This window comes from Oncorhynchus tshawytscha, linkage group LG03, assembly GCF_018296145.1.
Source record: "Oncorhynchus tshawytscha isolate Ot180627B linkage group LG03, Otsh_v2.0, whole genome shotgun sequence".
Taxonomy (NCBI): Eukaryota; Metazoa; Chordata; class Actinopteri; order Salmoniformes; family Salmonidae; genus Oncorhynchus; species Oncorhynchus tshawytscha.
In genome coordinates, this window is record NC_056431.1 from 29,509,547 (window position 1) to 29,531,087 (window position 21,541).

Below are 21,541 nucleotides of genomic sequence, written 5' to 3' on the forward strand. Positions count from 1 at the left end.
GGGATAAGCTAATCCGTTGGGCTCATACTTTCCCCTCCTCGGGTCGTCCTGGCATCGAGAGGACAGTGCAGAGTCTTAGAGAGAGATACTGGTGGCCCACGTTGGCTAAGGATGTGAGATTTTATGTCTCCTCCTGCTCGGTGTGCGCTCAGAGCAAGGCTCCTCGACACTTGCCTAGAGGGAAGTTACAGCCCCTCCCCGTTCCACAACGGCCGTGGACACACTTATCGGTGGACTTTCTTACCGACCTTCCCCCGTCCCAGGGAAGTACTACGATCCTGGTCGTTGTGGATCGGTTTTCTAAGTCCTGCCGTCTCATCCCGTTGCCCGGTCTCCCTACGGCCCTGCAGGCTGCGGAAGCTTTGTTTACCCATGTCTTCCTGCACTATGGGGTGCCTGAGGACATTGTTTATGATCGGGGCCCCCAATTCACGTCCAGAGTTTGGAGGGCGTTTATGGAGAGACTGGGGGTCTCGGTCAGCTTGACCTCAGGTTTTCACCCCGAGAGTAATGGGCAGGTGGAGCGCGTAAACCAGGATGTGGGCAGGTTTCTGCGATCATATTGCCGGGACCGGCCTGGTGAGTGGGTGAGGTATGTTCCTTGGGCTGAGCTCGCTCAGAACTCCCTCCGCCACTCCTCAACGAACGTGTCCCCTTTTGAGTGTGTGTTGGGTTACCAGCCGGTCCTGGCCCCATGGCATCAGAGCCAGACCGAGGCTCCTGCGGTAGAGGAATGGGTACAGCGCTCCAAGGACACCTGGAAAGCCGTCCAGGAGTCGCTAAGACTAGCGGGGGAACGAGGAGCGCTGACCAGCACCGCAGTGAGGCCCTCGTGTTCGCACCGGGGGACCGGGTCTGGCTCTCGACCCGAAACCTGCCCCTCCGCCAGCCCTGTCGGAGGCTGGGGCCGCAGTGTGTGGGGCCATTTAAAGTCCTGAGGAGAATAAACGAGGTGTGTTACAGGTTACAACTTCCTAGGTATTACCGTATTAATCCCTCGTTTCATGTTTCTATCCTCAGGCCGGTGGTGGCTGGTCCCCTGCAGGAAGGTGAGGTGCCTGAGGTCCCTCCGCCCCCTCTGGACATCGAGGGATCCCCGGGGTACACAGTATGTGGCATTCTGGACTCGAGACGCCAGGTGAGGGGCCTACAGTACCTCATGGACTGGGAGGGGTACGGTCCGGAGGAGAGATGCTGGGTTCCGGTGGGGGACATTTTGGATACTTCTCTCCTGAGAGACTTCCACCGCCTCCACCCGGATCGCCCGACGCCTCGCCCTCCGGGTCGCCCTCGAGGCCGGTGGCGGCGCGCTGCGGGAGCCGCGCGTCAGGAGGGTGGTACTGTCACGACTTCCGCCGAAGTTGGCTCCAATGCCCGTCGTCACCGGCCTACTAGCCGCCACCGATCCCTTTTTCATTTGTCTGTTTGTGTTGTCTTATTAGTTTCACCTGTGTTCTGTTGTATGTGCTTAATGAACTTCCTTATTTAAAGTACGTATAGGGGTACGGTCAGCGCCCTGTGTTGTTGGGCTTGTCTAATTTTGTGTGCGTTTTTTTCCCCCAGTGGAACTCTCTGCGCCTGATTCCTTCCTCACCCACCTAGTCCCGCCTGACAAGTGTAGGCCTCATGGTGCAATACTAGTTTGAAGGAGGAACTTGTAAAACAATAGATGAAACCACACTTTTTATGGAATCAAGTTGAAACTTCCTTTTAAGTATACAAAGGGGAAATGGGCCTGAACCTGTTGGTTAGCCATTTACCTGAAGGCTATTCGAACTTTATTCAATTACAGGCTTCATTGGGCATTTCCTGGAGTGGTTGGGTCAGCGTTTCCATGTTGTTCCGTGACTAAGCAATTTCTTAGTGCTAGGGTGCTGTTTACCTTAAACGTGATTAATGACCTACAGTACAAGAGGAAGAAGGAAGAGATGGAGGGAGGAGGCTGAAGAAGATAAGGATGCAAAATAAAATCCAAGATAATAGGCTCCCTCCTTCCTTCTCTGGGGTTTATTTTAAGAGAGAGCCACTGCTAATCTTTTCTTAGTGGAGGTAGAATGCATGAAATGACATAACCACATAGACATTGGGTACTTTTGGATTCTAATTAGAGAGGTTCAGTATAAAAATCACAACCCGCTCCTGACAGAAAAAACTCCACTATTTCAGAGATTCTATTTGTGAACAATTTGGGTAAATTATTTGAAATATGGCACAAGGTTAATGCTTGGTTCTGACATTTTTAGGGCGTTTATTTTCCTCCTCTTTTGTTCATCGTACGTTATTGTGTTGAGGTGTTGACCACTTAACCAAGGGCTATAGTGCTATAGCGCGATTGTAATGTAAAGGCAATGTTTGCCAAAAACCACATTCATGGTAAACGCTGCATATGTCTGCTCAATCGGAAATGACCTTTCCCTTCAATCCTGCTATAGCACGGAACTTCTGCGATACTTATCGAATCGAAGTGAAAGTGAGTCTACCGCTTTTTTTAATGTACATCTGCCATTGTGGGCCATTGTACAAGTATGGATAGATCAAAACCTTTTGCGGCTTCTTTTTTTTCAAATGTTTATTTTATGGTTTAAGCACCAGTTGGACCTACTTTTAATCATGCAAAGGACCATGAGACCTATGGTTCCATTTGGGGCATTGTGGGAAAAATGTAAACTTCCTGCAACTGTATTGCACTTTGTACTGCACTTTGTGTTGCATCAGTGCTTAATGTAATGTCATTTCTGAAACTTTTTGCATGTAGGCCTACATACAGGTAACTGCCAAAATAATGGAAACACTTTAGTACAGTAAACGAGGGATACCACATATATTGAAAGCAGGTGCTTTCACACAGGTGTGGTTTCTGAGTTAATTAAGCAGTTAACATCTCATTATGCTTAGGGTCATGCTGGGCAGGCCACTATTTCGGCCATTATTTTGGATATCATGGCTATGCCCCCACAGGATGACAATGGTAATTGAATGGTTTGATGAGCATGAAAAATGATGTAATTCATATGCCATGGTCGTCTCAGTCACCAGGTCTTAACTCAATTGAACACTTATGGGAGATTCTGGAGTGGCGCCTGAGACAGCGTTTTCCACCACCATCAACCAAACACCAAATGACGGAATTTTGCGTGGAAGAATGGTGTTGCATCCCTCCAATAGAGTTTCAGACAATTGTAGAATCTATGCCAGGGTGCATTGAAGCTGTTCTGGCTTGTGGTGGCCCAATGCCATATTAAGACACTTTACTTGGGGCGGCAAGTAGTCTAGTGATTAGAGCATTGGACTACAAACCGAAAGGTTGCAAGATTGAATCCCAGAGCTGACAATGTAAAAATCTGTCGTTCTGCCCCCGAACAAGTTCCTAGGCCGTCATTGAAAATAAGAATTTGTTCTTAACTGACTTGCCTAGTTAAAGGTCAAATAAATTAAAATGTTGTTGTTGCCTTTATTTTGGCACTGCATGTATTTTATTGTAGTCTTGTACTTTTATGATGCCTAATCAATTGGCTTAGGAATGATTAATGAAGTAGGATTGTGTTGTATTGTTACTTAATCAAATTATTTTAGATTGATCAAAATGTCAGAGGTAATTTCAAAACAGTTAAAGAGGCTTCCAAAGAGAACTGCATTTTCTGTTTAATAAAAAACAATATATTTTCTAAATAAATATAGTTAATAGTTACACTAAAACAAAAAAATATGTTACTATTGTAAAATGGATAATTTTACAGCACCAATAAATATATTAATGTGAAAATATACTAAAAATGTGTCTGTACATGATACAACAAACAAAAAGAGCATTTCTGACACGGAAATACAAATAGAATGTTTCTTTTTTCATCAAAGGGCAGAGAGCATCATCTCCTAATGCTCCTGGTTCCCCACTAGGCCAAGTCCTGTTCTGGCTAAAGTGGGCTGGCCGGAGTCTCAGTCTCTCAGTGTGGAGTTTTCCCAAGCTGACCAAGGTCAGGGAGACGCCCTCAGTCCTCCTCATGACGTGTCTTCGGGCACTCAAGTGCAAAAACTCATGTCCCACCTAAAACTGCAATGTTGGCTGGGCATCTTTTCACAAAGATGTTTGTGGCAGGGTTTGTTTGTAACAAAGTCAAGACACATGCTACCAGCCTCTCTAGCCCAACAAAACATACAGTATCTCATTTTCAGGAATGTTGAAGTTTATCTATCTGTCCTTTTTTTAAAGAAATATGTCTACAGTTTTCCATGGCCAAACAGATTGGTGATAACATCCTAGTAAAATCAAAATTGAAGTAAAATCAATATCAACCATAACACTGAATATAAATATATAAATTAAATGCACAGAATACCGAAAATATTCTAGCATTATAAATTAGATGTACTGTACTAGACAAAGGGATATTAGGTAAGTATATAGAGATCGATATTTTTTCTATAACGGACTATTCTTTAATGTGTGTGTGCAATTATATCTTTGGAAAACAAATGAAGACATTAAACAAAGCCAATAGAGATTATTGATTTTGACAGTGGTGAGTTGAATACCACTGCTCCTAAGCGGAAGACGGAATAAAGTTCAGTATTTTCTCGCCTCCATACATACCTACGTTTAATATCCCTTTAGAATTATTCTCACACCGAGTCCTATCTGGTATTAGTAGATACAGCGGTGACAAAAACTTAACCCCACAGAGGAAGTAGTTCTGCTTTCTGACAGTTCTCTCAGACCTCTGAAGGTCTAGGAGAAACATGTTCCCGTTGCACCTCTTAGTGAAGTTATGGTCACAATTTCTCTTAGTTTTTTTATATAGATATATTTAAGATACTCATATCCACAGCAGACCAACATCCAGTGAAGTGTTACATAAAATTACAAAACCTCTCAGTCCTATCCACGCGAAGGCCCAAACACCCTGGGAACTAAACATTTGTCCAATTCACACGCCAGACAGTGGCGCATTCGTTCACTTTATAATGTCTCATTTTTTTATAGCAGCAATACACAATGTCATTGTCCTTTTAGAATATATATCTTAGAAATATACAACAGCATGTTGCTATGTCAGTCTCTCTCCATCGTTCGCTCTTGCTCGTTCTTTCATTGTAATTTTCAGTCCATTCAGGGAATGCGTCCTCAGGTTTCAAAGTGCTGTGCCAAGAAAATATTCCTTCATTTCATTGTCCCCCTCTCCTCATCTCATCTCCTTGGTTTGTCACATCTGTGGATGACAAGACATGACAGACAGTAGGTTAGAAGGTGGGCAACAAATCATCCTCCCAGCAGGGGTGTAGCCTGGAGCCAATCACATCACCCCAAATGTGGAAAACTCCTGCAGCTCCTCCCTCTTCCTCCACTGACCAATTGGAATCATGTTGCTGGTCACCCCACTCATGTGTGGCTCTCTAATTCCAGCAAACCGTTTGGGGGGCCCCTAAGGTTCAAAGGTCAGGGATGTATATAGTAGTGTCAAGGCAGGTCACCAACACAAGGCCTTGTGGGAGTGTGGAAGCAGTCAGCTCTCCATTGGGCCACTGACTGAATACAGCCATTATTTGCAACCAATGAAGATGGAGTTTTAATCACTAATTAGTAATTGAGTATAGGGCTACGCCTCGTAGGAGTTATGAGTAGGACCATTAGAAACGAGCAGCATGGACACCAGCTCTACATTCACTCAATTAAGAGCCTGTTCGTTCACAGTTACGAACCAAGGGAAACACTTTCCCTTTGAGTGTTAGTGCCGTGCATGAGTTAGTTCTGGCTTGAGTCCTGTACTGTGCTGACTTATAAACATGTCTGTCTATTTGTGTGACCTTGACTGGTAGAAGTTTAAAAACAACAATGGATGCTAAAATTCCCCTCCTACGCAGGTGGTTATATATATATATATATATATACACACATGTAGCGATGGGAAAGAGATAAGGAGGCTGTTGGGAGATAAGTAGGATGATAACTGTGGGTCTTATAATAAATGGGCAATACTATAGACTGACCCAATATGGTGCGGAATGTCTCACACACATAAAACCCAACCGCCTACACATATCTTGATGTGTGTAGGGGGTTGGGTTTTGATGCGTGTAGGGGGTTGGGTTTTATATAGATTCCCTTTAAATTCATTTAAAGGGAATCTAAAGCGAGAAAGGGGCTGTTTTTTTGCGTATTGTCTAGTTTAAGCGTGTACCATGCAAAGGGAATACACTATACTAGCTAGATAAAATATACTATCTTTACAGAACACACAATAATAGAGTCAATAATAGAGTCACATCAAGGATGATACTAAAAAGAGTATCAGAATATTACACAGTACAGACAATACAAACACACTTACAAGCAAACAGTCCCACACAATTCTCAAATCAAACAAAAACAGTCTATAAGAAACTGAGAAGCATGCATTTCTCATGCAGGAGAAAAGAAATCTAGCAAATTGGAGCAAAAGTTGGAGGGATGTAGATGTGGGTGAGCGGAGTAGAGACCAAGTCACGTTGTTTATCATAATATTTCGTAAACAAACCTGCAAGTTCTTTCGTTTAACTCAAGTTGTCTGGACTTGCAGTCTAATTGTGTGAATTTGCAGGAACATTTACAGGTGAGAGGGTCCTGCACAAACAAGCGCTTTCTTCTCTCTGAGCAAGGCTCACAGTGGCTGCAAGGGAAGCAAAAAGGGAGAAAGAGAGAGAGGTCTAAGCTATAGAGCGTATCCAGCAGAAAAAGGGTGCAGACAGACTCTCATGCACCATCCAAAACCACAACCCATTGCCCCCCCCCCCAACGCACCGACACTGGAAGAACATTTGAGCAACATCAGCTCAATACTTCTGTAGCCGCTGGGTGGTGTGAAGGTTGTTTGAGGTTGTGGCGCATTGTGATCGGGTTTGAAAGAGAGCACGTGTAAAGACTTTTCTACACACATGGCCCTGATCATGCTTGCATACACTCACACACTTTCACCCACTCTTTCATTCATCCTCTATAAATCACATGACAAGCACATGTGTGACTGGGTCAATGAGAGCAACATTGAATGAGAAAATGTGCACCATATACACTAACAGCCACACACACACAGACACACAAAACAGGTGCATGTGATAAGATAAAGGCCACAGCAGAAACACAGAACACATAGCATTTGCTTCCCAATCCACCCAATGACATGCTCATCTTTAAAAACCCATCCCTCCCAAAATCTGCCGATATTTCCCCACTACAATTACCCTACAGACGTGCTCACATGAGCGCCACAACTTAATGGGATGTTAGGATGACATTAGGATGACGGTTGGGCTGAGCAAGCGCAGGCTCAAGCACAATGTAAGGATTGTGAAATACAGATCAAAGACTAATCTAAATCGTATTAATTTCACTAGCCTAGTCAAAGTAGATGCCATCACTGGTGCTTAAAGATGCAGTATATTTTATGGAGGTGAACATTGTCAGATATGGTGCACACACCATAGACAAAACAAGGACAGAGACAGGGGAGCTCTGCGATGCACCAGACGAGGTGAAGCTACGCTTTGTCTCAGACGACGCAGTTGGCCATATTTCTACTAGCTATGCGAGGTCAGATCACGTCTGGGTCATGTTCTAGACCTTCCCGTCTAAAAGCAGGAACAAAGCAACCTAAAGCAGCCCTTTTCGGTGTACCACTCAAGGCCACAATAACTCTAACCAAACAAACTGAGCCAAGCCTGTCTACTTAAAGTAACCAAACCAATTGGCACTATATAGTGGTAGAGATTTAAGACAACAGTGTTGGTCCATCCACCTATCTGCGAAAACAAAAAGGCAACAGAGAAACAGAGCAAACTCCTAGCAGCGTGTAGACTCAACATGGCATCGACTCTGCTGCCATGGATTAGTGAGGGGGTGGTAAAACAGCCATGCTTCATTCTGACATCATCATTACCTGACAGTTCTCACTCACGTCAACTTCACATTACTGCCCTCGCCATGGACTTAAGTGGTGCAAATGCCATACAAAAAAAAGGTTCCTTTAAAAAAAACGGAGCCTCCTCATGCCAAACTAAGAGGTTTGCATTTTACAAGATAAAAACAAGGTCCTCCAAAATCAAACCAACCATCAAGAGAGACATAGTGCCCATGTGCGGACACGCCACAGAAGAGGCCTCAGACCTCATCATGCCAGTGTCTCTCTCTTTCTTTCTCTTTTGGTCATTGCCCCTGGAAAATAGAGAACAGGGCAAAAGAGAAGAGACACCTAAAGTGGAGGCAGGGACACTCATACAGAGTTCAATCAATAGAGGTTAGGCCAAAGAGGAGACAATCAATCAAGTCGGGCATCTCCCTTCTAATCTAGTCTCCTAATAAGCAGTGGGATCGATCCCTTTTTGAATGTGTGTCTCAATGTAAATGCGCGTGTCAATGTAAATGCATCCACTGTTGCCTGTGTAAATCAGTCTATGCACATCAAGGGCTCTATTTTCGGCTGGCGTTGAGGCGGCACTAATGTGAAATGCACGTTAGTTTGCAATTTCGTCATGTAAAAAAATACCGCAGACATTTTCCGGCCCTAGCGCCAGGTTCGGGAATTTACCCGTCTCATATCAGCACGCTTGCACTCAGATGGAAGGGGTGAAAATATTTCAGGCGTGTCCTAAAAAACATGATCCAAAGTGCTAAATTCAGACAGCGCTGATTGGGATGTTTAAGACCAACCAAAAGCTGGTTTTAGTGGTAACACAGCTGGTTATGGCATGAATGTTGACAGCGGAAACTCAGCCTATATAGCCGTGACGCACAATGCCCATATGCGCATGCAACAATAGTAGCCTAATGCGCTTTTGGTGCCTGAATACATTGTATATAGAAACATTTTAAAAAACTTTGAATTATTTTTTTATTTGTATTTTGTATTTCTCATGGATCCCCATTATCTGCTGTTTGGCAGCAGCTACTCTTCCTGGTGTCCAGCAAATTTAAGCCAGTTTATACAATTTTAAAAACATTACAATACATTCACAGATTTCACAACACACTGTGTGCCCTCAGGCACCTACTCCACCACCACCACATATCTACAGTACTAAATCAATGTGCATGTATTAGTATCGTGTGTGTGTGTGTATGCATGGGTCTGTGCCAATGTTTGTGTTGCTTCACTGTCCCTGCTGTTCCATAAGGTGTTTTTTTAATCAGTTTTTTAAAATCTAGTTTTACTGCTGGCATGAGTTACTTGATGTGGAATACAGTTCTATGCAGTCATGGCTCTATGTAAACTCAGCAAAAAAAGAAATGTCCCCTTTTCAGGACCCTGTCTTTCAAAGATAATTCGTAAAAATCCAAATAACTTCACAGATCTTCATTGTAAAGGGTTTAAACACTGTTTCCCATGCTTGTTCAATGAACCATAAACAATTAATGAACATGCACCTATGGAACGGTCGTGAAGACACTAACAGCTTACAGACGGTAGGCAATTAAGGTCACAGTTATGACAACTTGGGACACTAGAGAGGCCTTTCTAATGACTCTGAAAAACACCAAAAGAAAGATGCCCAGGGTCCCTGCTCATCTGTGTGAAGGTGCCTTAGGCAAGCTGCAAGGAGGCATGATGACTGCAGATGTGGCCAGGGCAATAAATTGCAATGTCTGTACTGTGAGACGCCTAAGAGGGAGACAGGACGGACAGCTGATCGTCCTCGCAGTGGCAGACCACGTGTAACAACATCTGCACAGGATCGGTACATCCGAACATCGCACCTGCGGGACAGGTACAGGATGGCAACAACAACTGCACGAGTTACACCAGGAAAGCACAATTCCTCCACCAGTGCTCAGACTGTCCGCAATAGGCTGAGAGAGGCTGGACTGAGGGGTTGTAGGCCTGTTGTAAGGCAGGTCCTCACCAGACATCACAGGCAACAACGTTGCTGGACCAGACAGGACTGGCAAAAAGTGCTCTTCACTGACGAGTCGCAGTTTTGTCTCACCAGGGGTGATGGTCGGATTCGCATTTATCATTGAAGGGAAGAGCGTTACACCGAGGCCTGTACTCTGGAGCGGGATCGATTTGGAGGTGGAGGGTCCAACACGGTCTGGGGCGGTGTGTCACAGCATCATCGACATGAGCTTGTTGTCATTTCAGGCAATCTCCACGCTGTGCGTTACAGGGAAGACATCCTCCTCCTTCATGTGGTACCCTTCCTGCAGGCTCATCCTGACATGACCCTCCAGCATGACAATGCCACCAGCCATACTGCTCGTTCTGTGTGTGATTTTCTGCAAGACAGGAATGTCAGTGTTCTGCCATGGCCAGCGAAGAGCCCGGATCTCAATCTCATTGAGCACGTCTGGGACATGTTGGATCGGAGGGTGAGGGCTAGGGCTAGGGCCATTCACCCCAGAAATGTCTGGGAACTTGCAGGTGCTTGGTGGAAGAGTAGGGTAACATCTCACAGCAAGAACTGGCAAATCTGGTGCAGTCCATGAGGAGGAGATGCACTGCAGTACTTAATGCAGCTGGTGGCTTCACCAGATACTGACTGTTACTTTTGATTTTGACCCCCCGCCTTTGTTCAGGGACACATTATTCCATTTCTGTTAGTCACATGTCTGTGGAACTTGTTCAGTTTATGTCTCAGTTGTTGAATCTTGTTATGTTCATACAAATATTTACACATGCTAAGTTTATTTTCAGCAAACGCAGTTAACAGTGAGAGGACATTTCTTTTTTTGCTGAGTTTAGTACTGTGTGCCTCCCATAGTCTGTTCTGGACTTAGGGACTGTGAAGAGACCTCTTGTGACATGTCTTGTGGGGTATGCATGGGTGTCCAAGCTGTGTGCCAGTAGTTTAGGCAGACAGCTCGGTGCATTCAACATGTCAATACCTCTCATAAATAAAGTACTGACGAAGTCAATCTATCCTCCACTTTGAGCCAGGAGAGAATGACATGCATATTATTATTATTATTAGCTATCTGTGTTCATCCAAGGGCCAGCCGTGCTGCCCTGTTCTGAGCCAATTGAAATTGTCCTAAGTACTTATTTTGTGGCACTTGACCACACGACTGAACAGTAGTCAAGGTGCGACAAAACTAGGGCCTGTAGGACCTGCCTTGTTGATAGTGTTAAGGCAGAGCATCACTTTATTATAGACAGAATTCTCCCCAGCTTAGCTACTACTGCATCAATATGTTTTGACCATGACAGTTTACAATCCAGGGTTAGTCCAAGCAGTTTAGTCATCTCAACTTGCTCAATTTCCACATCATTTATTGCAAGATTTAGCTGAGGTTCAGGGTTTAGTGAGTGTTTTGTTTCAAATACAATGATTTTAGATTAAGAAATATTTATTCCTTGCCACTCACTCTGAAACTAACTGCAACTCTGTTGAGTGTTGCAGTCATTTCAGTCACTGTAGTAGCTGACGTGTATAGTGTTGAGTCATCCGCATACATAGACTCAAAGTATAGCCTCCTCTCCTCTCAATGAAGGCTTTTTTACCCAAGACTGCCGATACAGGGTTTGGCTCCTGAGAACGCTTGGAAATAAATCTTAAAATCACCAAAGCTTTATTCAAATAGAACGTTTGAGAGGAGTAAAACAGTGAGCTGACATTCCCTTTTTATCTACAATAATATAATCTCCACCCGGCACAGCCAGAAGAGGACTGGCCACCCCTCATAGCCTGGTTCCTCTCTAGGTTTCTTCCTAGGTTCTGGCCTTTCTTGGGAGTTTTTCCTAGCCACTGTACTTCTACACCTGCATTGCTTGCTGTTTGGGGGTTTAGGCTGAGTTTCTGTACAGCACTTTGAGATATCAGCTGATCTAAGAAGGACTTTATAAATAAATTTGATCTAATGCATTGTAGGTAGGCCCACATTATTTTAGTCATGCGGTCCCATTTTGGATGTGTGTAAACCTCCCTTCCTCCATGATGTAAGCTACAAGTCATGCCAATCATGAAACGAAAGATGAGAACCTCGTTGAGTACAGGTGAACCTCGCATTTAGAAGTTATCTGTAACAATTGCCTGTTTTCCATTTCATATGCTCAACCCCTCCATTAGGCCTACTATAACAAAGGCTGGTTCAACAGCACTGCGCTTCTTTTCATCATGCCAATTTGATGATATCATTACATGTTACAATTATTTATTGTTGTTGTTGTTTTAAAAAAAAGAAAGATTGCTTGTTATTACAACCAATCTAATTAGAATGATTCACCTTCCTGGTTTTATTTGTTTTGTTTAGAATTTGATTAGGGCTATTCATTCTCTTTGTAGGCCTTATCAATAGTGAATTTAATATTGCTTATTGACAATGTTTGTCATGTCTGTGCTCAGCTATAATGCAATTTACAGTAGGCCTAGCCCCTATCCTATATGGGAATGCCATTTATGCCTTGCAATTACTTAGAACAATGTGGACTGCAAATGGGTTAAAGTTAACATATTTAGCAAAGATAGGTCTTCAATTTGTTATTTAGTTTCTGTAAGCCATTTAAAAAAATATAACAGACACACTGGAATTGGCATTTATTCCAAGTCAAAACATAAAATACTGTAAATACACAACTTGAAGCAACAATATATTTCGCCATGGGGCACGTTCTGATAGGCCAGTGAGGGGCCAAGCCTCGACACCCACAACTAGTTTACTCATCAACACCCAGCCCTTTTGCGCCAACACCATCAAGTGCGCAGATAATTGTAATAGTGAAAATTGCTCAAATATTTCTGACACACCCTTGAACCTACAGCGCTACCACCTGCCCTTAGATTTACCATTGAGTTAGGTTTGTTAAAATAGAGCCCCAAGTGTTGGTCGAGAGTATTACGTACAGTATGCATTTGAGTGAAAGAGTGAGGGTGTGTCTGAGCTCATGAATGGGCAGTCTTTCCCTGCACCCTACCCTGGCCTGGCTGGGGTGAGCTGTCTGCCTACGTGCTGGGTGACAGGCAGAGGTGTGTGTGTGGCACAACGTGAGGACAAGGCTCAGCTCAGCCCCATGACAAATGGATTTGATTTAGCCCTCTCAGGTAGCTAACATGATCCCATCTCTCCTCCTCTGATCCATGTGGCTTTAACCCTACGTGGTTCTTATCCAATAGAAACAAGGGACATCCTCTGACGTGCCAGCTGCAGCTGAGGTGGCTAAAGAGATATATATATATACATACACACACACCCTTGCATCAGTCGGTTTCCCTCCCTCCACACTGCCTGTAACTAACCACGTCCACTGCGTCTCCGTCTCCAGGCTCATCCACTATTTACAACTCTAAAAATAAAAATGGTTTAACTGAATGACACCTGTTGCACTGTGGAAGTAGCCACGAGGGCCGAGGGTCAGGCTTAAGCAACTGGAGCTAAGAAGAAGGCTGCTGGACGGCCCAGCCAGTCGCGGGTGGTCTGGCGCAAGCTAACTACCTCAACCCAACTGTTACAGCCGCACAGTAAAGCACTAAACCAACCGCCATAAAACAAACAGAGCCTGGCAGGAAGACAAACTGAAACAAACCCCGTTAAAAAAAAAATCCATTCTCTTATCAGCACCAGTAAAGATAGAGGAGAGAGGCTGTTTTTTCCCCATAAGGTGTGCTGCTAGTCCACTAACTCCCACAAGGCGGGAAGGGAACATGGAGAACTAGGCCTCTACCTCCACTCCATCGCTATGCAAAAAAGAGAGAGAGACAGGGCTACGTGGTGCGGTGTAGGAGCCTATGAGGTGCTGATAATCCCAATCACTAGTAGAGAAGGCACCCTAACACTTCCTCTCACCATCCTTTAAAATGATCGACTCAGTCCTATCAGCTGGAGTAGTGCAGCTGCTGACTTCTCAGTGCAGCAGGGGTAGAAGATACTGCAGCTTCACTGTTACTATTAGCATTAGCATTAGTGCTACCCCACATGGTCGCTGGTACCACAGTGTCCAGCTGGCTGCTTCTCATCTACATGTACAGTGGCCAAAAAACATGAGGAATACTGAATACGTATTGGTTCGGGAGGATTGGGCCCCAGCCTTCTGTGTTAAAGTTACAACGTCTGTGATGAGAAAGGGATGATGATTGGTTGGGAAACTGGTCAATCAATATATTGAGATATTTTGGGGCTGGCAGATAGAGCTGTTTCGACCGTTTGAATATCAGAGTGGGAGTCAAACAGAACACAGAAAGCTCCCCCCACAAATAACTCAATAACAACGCAAAACATGTACTTACTTTTCTTTCTTTGCTTTAACTTCTGGCTTTGGTCTGAAATTAAGAGGAAAATAGAGAACAAAACATTTCGCTTTATATTTAGCTAGGCCCAGTGCAGTCAAAAACATGATTTCCTATGTTTTATATATATTTCCACACTATGGAGGTTTAGAATAATACTGTAAAATAGTGAAAATTATGATAATGCCCTTTTAGTGGAGGAGCTGTTTGAAAAGACCGACTGAAATGTCAGCCTGTTTTGGTGGGATGGAGTTTTGGCCTAAATAATTAGTTAATAGGCCAATAAGAAAGATATTTCCAAATCTCTCTGCCAATAACAGCAAGTTTTCAGTTTAACATTTTAATTGAAAACAATCACAGTAAGGTACTTAATTGTTAGCCAGAAATGATTTGATATTGAGATTAAAAACACCTGCATTGAACCTCCAACCAGTAAGCAAAATAACATTGAAGCCTGAAATCATTATAGGCCTGAGAAATATTCTTACCTGCATTCACACTTTCGATGTTCTGTGAAACTTAACAGAAAATGATGTTGCGATACTCTCTGCTTCACCTGTATTACCTGTAGAGAAACATAAGACATTAAACATTAAAATTCATGTTGAAAAAGGGTTTGTAGTCGCTTACTTGGGTCAATCCCCCCCGCCCAAACCAAATTCCTCTGCCGCAACATTACTACCTCAGAGATTCTTAGCGAGTGATTGCTCTGTCCATTGACAAAGTGGTCACAGTCTGGCCACTAGCTAACCGGTCGGTGAAGACAGGGCGACACCATAGCCAGGCATGCGCTGGATCACATTCCTATAGCTTATTCCTTTCCACCTTAGGCTCATGCCAACAGTAAGTCCTGACTCCTGACCGTGGCCAAGAGAGACTTCAACCTCATAAAACAGGGGCGTAAACAGGGTGTGCAAGGGTAAACAAAATAGCTGACATGCCAGGCCCCTGCTGCTTCACTTTTTCCATGGGACAGAGAGAGACGCAAAGCGAGCAAGAGCGAGACAGAGAGAACCAGTGAGAAAAGGAATGGAAGAGAGAGAGGACACCGAAAGATATGGAAGAGAGAGGGTGAGTGAGATAACCCCCGCGAGAGTTGGAGCTTACCTCCATGGTAACGTTTTTTGTTTCCGTGGGGACACACTCGAGCGCCTCGTCGTTGCAGCATCCAGCGCAGCGCATGAGCACCACGCACGAGGGGATGTAGGTGTGCTCAATCTCATCTGGATACTCCTGGAAGACGTCCACCAGCATCTCCCGTGTCCGACACATGCTCTTGTTATACACGTCCATGAACGGGACCACTGCAGGAGGAAGAGCAGAGGGAGAACATCAGTCCTGCTTCCTTCTCATCCTCACTGTGCTGTAGATAACTGTCAGTTACAGTGAGATTCCTTGAGGAGAAGACGGTAACATCAGTGGCAACCCTACCACAAAACTGCTATGCTGTAGAGAACAGCACATCCATCCTCTCCACTTAGTAAAACTCTCCAATGCATTCTCTTTCATCCTCTCCTCCCTCATTCCCCAGTTGTGTCCCTTTTTCTCCTTTATCCTAACTCTCCATGCCTCCTCTACTTCCTAGAATCCCCCATCTGCTCTGGTTCCGTTTGGCAGTGGAAAAGAGTACTTGTGTGCCTTTGTGGTAGTCAAAAGGTACAGGCATTCGTTTCCTGAGTGGTTCCCATTGCGAAAGCCAGTTTAGCAGATGAACAAAGCCACATATATATGGCTTCAGATGTAACAAAGCAGACTATTGTGCTGACAAGGATCTTAATGTCCCCCAGCAAAATAATGTCAAACCTGCTCATGTGCTCACAGCTGTCTAAAGCCCACAACACATTCAACACCCCCCAGACACACACACAATGAGAATTACAACACATCCACATGTTTAAGCTACATGATCTGAACTCACTCACACATGCCATATACAGTTGAAGTCAGAAGTTTACATACACCTTAGCCAAATACATTTAAACACAGTTTTTCACAATTCCTAACATTTAATCCTAGTAACAATGCACTGTCTTAGGTCAGTTAGGATCACCACTTTATTTTAAGAATGTGAAATGTTGTAATAATAGTAGAGAGAATTATTTATTTCAGCTTTTATGTATTTCATCACATTCCCAGTGGGTCAGAAGTTTGCATAAACTCAACTAGTATTTGGTAGCATTGCCTTTAAATTGTTTAACTTGGGTCAAATGCTCTGGTTAGCCTTCCACATGCTTCCCCCAATAAGTTGGGTGAATTTTGGCCCATTCCTCCTGACAGAGCTGGTGTAACTGAGTCAGGTTTGTAGGCCTCCTTGCTCACACACGCTTTTCAGTTCAGCCCACAAATGTTCTATAGGATTGAGGTCAGGGCTTTGTGATGGCCACTCCAATATCTTGACTTTGTTGTCCTTAAGCCATTTTGCCACAACTTTGGAAGTATGCTTGAGGTCATTGTCCATTTGGAAGACTCATTTGCGATCAAGCTTTAACCTCCTGACTGATGTCCTGAGATGTTGCTTCAATATATCCACATACTTTTCTATCCTCATGATGCCATCTATTTCATGAAGTGCACCAGTCCCTCCTGCAGCAAAGCACCCCAACAACATGATGCTGCCACTCCTGTGCTTCACGGTTGGGATGGTGTTCTTCAGCTTGCAAGCCATTTTTCCTCCAAACATAACGATGGTCATTATGGCCAAACAGTTCTATTTTTGTTTCATCAGACCAGAGGACAGTTCTCCAAAAAATACAATCTTTGTTTTCATGTGCAGTTGCAAACTGTAGTCTGTTTTTTTTTATGGCGGTTTTGGAGCAGTGGCTTCTTCCTTGCTGAGCGGCCTTTCAGGTTATGTCGATATAGGACTTGTTTTACTGTGACTATAGATACTTTTGTACCTTTTTCCTCCAGCATCTTCACAAGGTCCTTTGCTGTTGTTCTGGGATTGATTTGCACTTTTCGCAGCAAAGTATGTTCATCTCTAGGAGACAGAACGCGTCTCCTTCCTGAGCGGTATGACAGTTGCGTTGGCCCATGGTGTTTATACTTGCATACTATTGTTTGTACAGATAAACATGGTACCTTCAGGCGTTTGGAAATTGCTCCCAAGGTGAACCAGACTTATGGAGGTCTACAATTTCTATCCTGAGGTCTTGGCTGATTTCTTTTGATTTTCCCATGATGTCAAGCAAAGAGGCACTGCGTTTGAAGGTAGGCCTTGAAATGCATACACAGGTACACCTTGTGTATGTATTTGATGTATATAAATGATTTCAATGTATTTTATAAGTAAATGATGTCAATTAGCCTATCAAAAGCTTCTAAAGCCATGACATAATTTTCTGGAATTTTCCAAGCTGTTTTAAGGCACAGTCAACTTAGTGGATGTAAACTTCTGACCCACTGGAATTGTGATACAGTGAATTATGAAATAATCTGTCTGTAAACAATTGTTGGAAAAATGACTTATGTCATAACTGACTTGCCAAAACTATAGTTTGTTAACTAGCCATTTTTGGAGTGGTTGAAAAACGAGTTATAATGGCTCCAACCTAAGTGTATGTAAACTTCCGACTTCAACTGTACATACAACCCACAATTCATCAGATGCTGACTAACTCTACCCATCTCCATCCCAGAATAATCCCGCACGCTCCATCCTATGGACTGGTTTCCCAGCGACACCGTCCCCCTCCTGACCCCCAGGTCATCCGAGCAGCCCATGCCCTCAGGCAGTGCAGTGCCAGGGTTCACCTCTGACATGTGACCCCCGGCAGCCCACCCCTTAATCAGTCGGCCTGGTCAGTTCCCACCTAATGCTACAACAACATCCTGAGACACCACTGCCTGCCTGCCGTGGCTGGATCTGTTACTCCTTCTCAAACCATGCACCGCTGCTGCTAGCCTATGGATGACCTGCCTTGTCAGCAGATGCGGTGTCCATACCTCCCTTTATCCCTCCCAGCACCTGCTCTCAGAGGAGAAGCCCAGGCCCTGGCCAGGCCAGCCTGTAGGGGGAGAAAGGCTGCCACTCTGTCTCGCTGCCATAGACAGGAGTGTCTCCGTCTACAGCCCAAGGTCACCAGCCCAAAACGTCTCACTGTGCTGTTCTGGCTCTGCGGAGCCCCACCGTCTCTCTCTGCACAGCTGCTGCTTCACAGTCTGTCTAGCAGAGTTCTAGTACCTAGGCAACATTTGTTTTATTGTGATTGTGTGTGTGTGTGTGTGTGCGCGCGTGTGTGTGTAATGAAGGTCAGAAGCCGCTAACAGGTGTCAGAGAAGAGGAAGGGAGTCGCTGCCCTTGTGCTGTGAATAAAAAAACTATTAAATTCACTGTGTTTTCTCTGCTGATGACCAGTCCCTGATGTATGACAGTGAGTAACCTTTCTGTGTGCACTATTGACCAACATGGCTAACCTTGAACACAGCGAACAAGTGAAACACACTCTGTCGCTGTCAATAAACAAACATAACCATGTGTACAGCCTTGGACCGAGGCTGACATGCTTTGTCCAATATAAATGATACAATCTGACCATATGTTTGCCATGTGACCAAATCACAAGAGGAGGAAGAAAAAGGCTAAATAAAAGACTAATTCAGCAGTGGCCTTGAATTCACGCAGTAATCTTGTCTGTTAACATGTACCAGACTATTTAGATCGGACACACTTTTATGGTAATTCCAAAGTAAAGCCTTTCACTCAGGGACTCACCATTAAGACTTCAATATAGCACCATGGGGTCCTATACGATACCCATCTTCTCTCACTGATAGAGAGGGAGCATTGCTACAATGTAAAGATTTTGTTATGACAATAGCCATGTGCAATAGCCAATTTGTCAAAAACGTATTTTCATTGAAGGCCTAAACTTGAAAAGGTATTTTCTGTGAAAATTCCGATTCAGAATATGTCCACTAGGTGGCTATTCACACAACAAATCCCCCAATAAGGGTAAAACACTTAGAAGAAACTTCTACAATACTGCACTTGTAATACATTTGTACATTCAGCACTTACCATCATTTTTACTCTTCTCCCCGTCCTTGGGTATGTGGGCTGTCTGTAAAAAAACAACAACAGGTAAGCCCATTAGAGCAAGCTTCACGTCTTAGCCTATGTCATACACATTTTTTCATATGGTAGGCTATGCATCACCTTGTAAAAAAGGCAATGCAGTTTTGCCTCCCTGAATTATGTATACATCATTTCTATAATGGAACTGCATGCACAATCATTTTTGGTATGTCCGTAAGCCATTAGCTTATTATACAGCTAGACTCCAATACATTCCCTCTTTATTCTGACAGCTAGCCGACTTCATTGAATATGATCCCGTTTATGGGCAAGTGCAGAGGGACAATGGCATCACAGCAGTGCTTCAGTCACGTTATCATCGGACCGAGACTGTTGCAATAGCTCTTCAATATTGCGTGAGAAAGAAGACTATGTAATTGTATAGATGAAAGACGGAGTTGCCCATTGTTAACGTTAACAGGTTGTACGGATTATCGTAAACATTTTAGCCAATATGTTTTTATTAACAAGGCCTAAGTTTAATATAAACGGGCTATTATTAGCCTTAAGTAGGGAGTGAAATACACGTTGACACTTTATACCTTCTGCGACCCAGCGAGGCTATTCGGTTAGGGGCCAACAGGTTTGCACTATCCTTGCGCTCTCAATAGACAGGACGTCTGGACTTTGCTTTTCATTACAGTAGACTAGCCTACAAAACGAGAGCAAATACATTGCCAATATTGGACACACACACACACCAGTTCCACCTCTATTACACGTTGGTTCAATGGAAACAACGTTGGTTCAACCAGTGTGGCGCCAGTGGGAATAGTGACATTATGTTGTCGTGATTTTATTCAATGGGAATCCAATTGAATTAAATCACGACAATAGTGATTTTGGATTATGTTAGTGTAATGAGGCAACTCATTTCACTTTTACGTCACTCAAAATTCCGATTTTGCCTAGCTTACTATTTTGTTGACATTAATGTCGGGTGCATTGTGCATTTTCAAAAGTTATAATAATAATAATAATAATAATAATACAAATAATAGCGTAATTATAATAGAAAATACAGCGTTAATTGGATAGGCCTATGACACTTTATCCCAAAAGGACCAAAATGTATGTCAAACAGGATGAACCATTCAAAGGTGACATAAAATCTCTCATTAGGCCTATGATTTACAGAAAGTGAATACATTGTAAGTGGCCTACACACCTAGCAGCAAGTGACGTGGTTGTGCGATAAGGGCGATCACCTCATTAATGAAACATGAACAGCATTGTATTCATAATTCAAACGCATCTGATCCCCCTCCGATTTAAATATTTTTCTCACCTTAACTGCATAAAAATGAAGCTGAAGCAGCGCTGCAAATAATAATTGTACAAAACTGCCAATGTTCATGATTGTAATTCCGAGGGTGAGTGGTACAGTTGTACTAAAATTTCAGCTGTCGTTTGGATCAGACACAAATAAAGAAAAAACACACAAAAAAATGCTACAATTTCTTGATAACTTGGTTATAGTACAATCAAATCCATCCAAACATAGCAGATGTGCCACCTGAGAGGAATCCTTTTTCTTTTTTTTTGTATTGCCACCGCCTCTAAGGAATCTCAGAGAATAGCCCCAAAGAATGGTAACATCCAAAACGCGTCGGTCATCCGGAGACTTCCAAGATTTCTATTCTACATCCACATTAGAAACCCCATAATGGACTGAACATCTCCGTCATATTATCTGCTCACCAGGATGAAAACTTTCACCAACTTCTGAAAGCAACTTAACGCAATGCCTCCACTGTGTGAAAGCGGCGGCTGAGTTATAACGACATTGATCACAGTAGTGAGTGTGAGCGGTTGCCTATGCAAAGTGATCCGTTAGCAATCCTCCTTGAAACGCACTGAAACGGTCTCCCTTTTCTTTGTCTTGCTCTTTTAAATGTATTTTACTATGACTTTGGGTTTGGACGTCCAGGCGCAGAATAGGGAGATCTTGTCATGCACGTCCGTTTCTCGCTCGTGTAGCGCGTTTACTGTTCTATGATCGTCAGCTATTGCGTTAAGCAATCGGACGTGTCTACCGTAGGACGACGTTTGCGCTCATTGGCTAGATCACCAATGTGGGCGTTACTGGTTGGTGGCGAGGGGGTGGTGGGCGCGCTCCCATAAAATATTTAATAGTGATGTTCACATTGAGCGATTTGGTGAGTGCTTAAGTCACATTTTTTATGAAAAATATAATACATGACACGTTTAAAATGGTAAGTATTAAATGTCCAATAGTTAGATGTGTTGTTGGTGCATTTAAATGGTCTCTTGTTG

The 21,541-nt window shown here is 43.6% G+C and overlaps 1 protein-coding gene across 3 annotated transcripts; it reads right to left on the reverse strand.

The window, feature by feature from the left end:
- Positions 1–3,627: 3,627 nt before the first annotated feature.
- On the reverse strand, positions 3,628–21,251 carry LOC112234081 (vascular endothelial growth factor A-A). Of its 3 annotated transcripts, none has more exons than XM_042313971.1 (7): positions 20,966–21,251; positions 19,208–19,250; positions 15,295–15,491; positions 14,676–14,752; positions 14,188–14,220; positions 6,513–6,644; positions 3,628–5,207 (listed from the first exon to the last, which is right to left on the reverse strand). In XM_042313971.1, exons 3-7 carry the CDS (start codon positions 15,478–15,480, stop codon positions 5,186–5,188), a joined length of 450 nt encoding a protein of 149 aa, XP_042169905.1. In that variant the 5' UTR covers positions 15,481–15,491; positions 19,208–19,250; positions 20,966–21,251; the 3' UTR covers positions 3,628–5,185. The 3 variants fall into 3 exon arrangements, with proteins under 3 accessions (XP_042169905.1, XP_024257840.1, XP_024257847.1); XM_024402072.2 differs by having other exon boundaries at positions 20,553–21,251; XM_024402079.2 differs by lacking the exon at positions 6,513–6,644 and having other exon boundaries at positions 20,553–21,251.
- Positions 21,252–21,541: the final 290 nt, after the last annotated feature.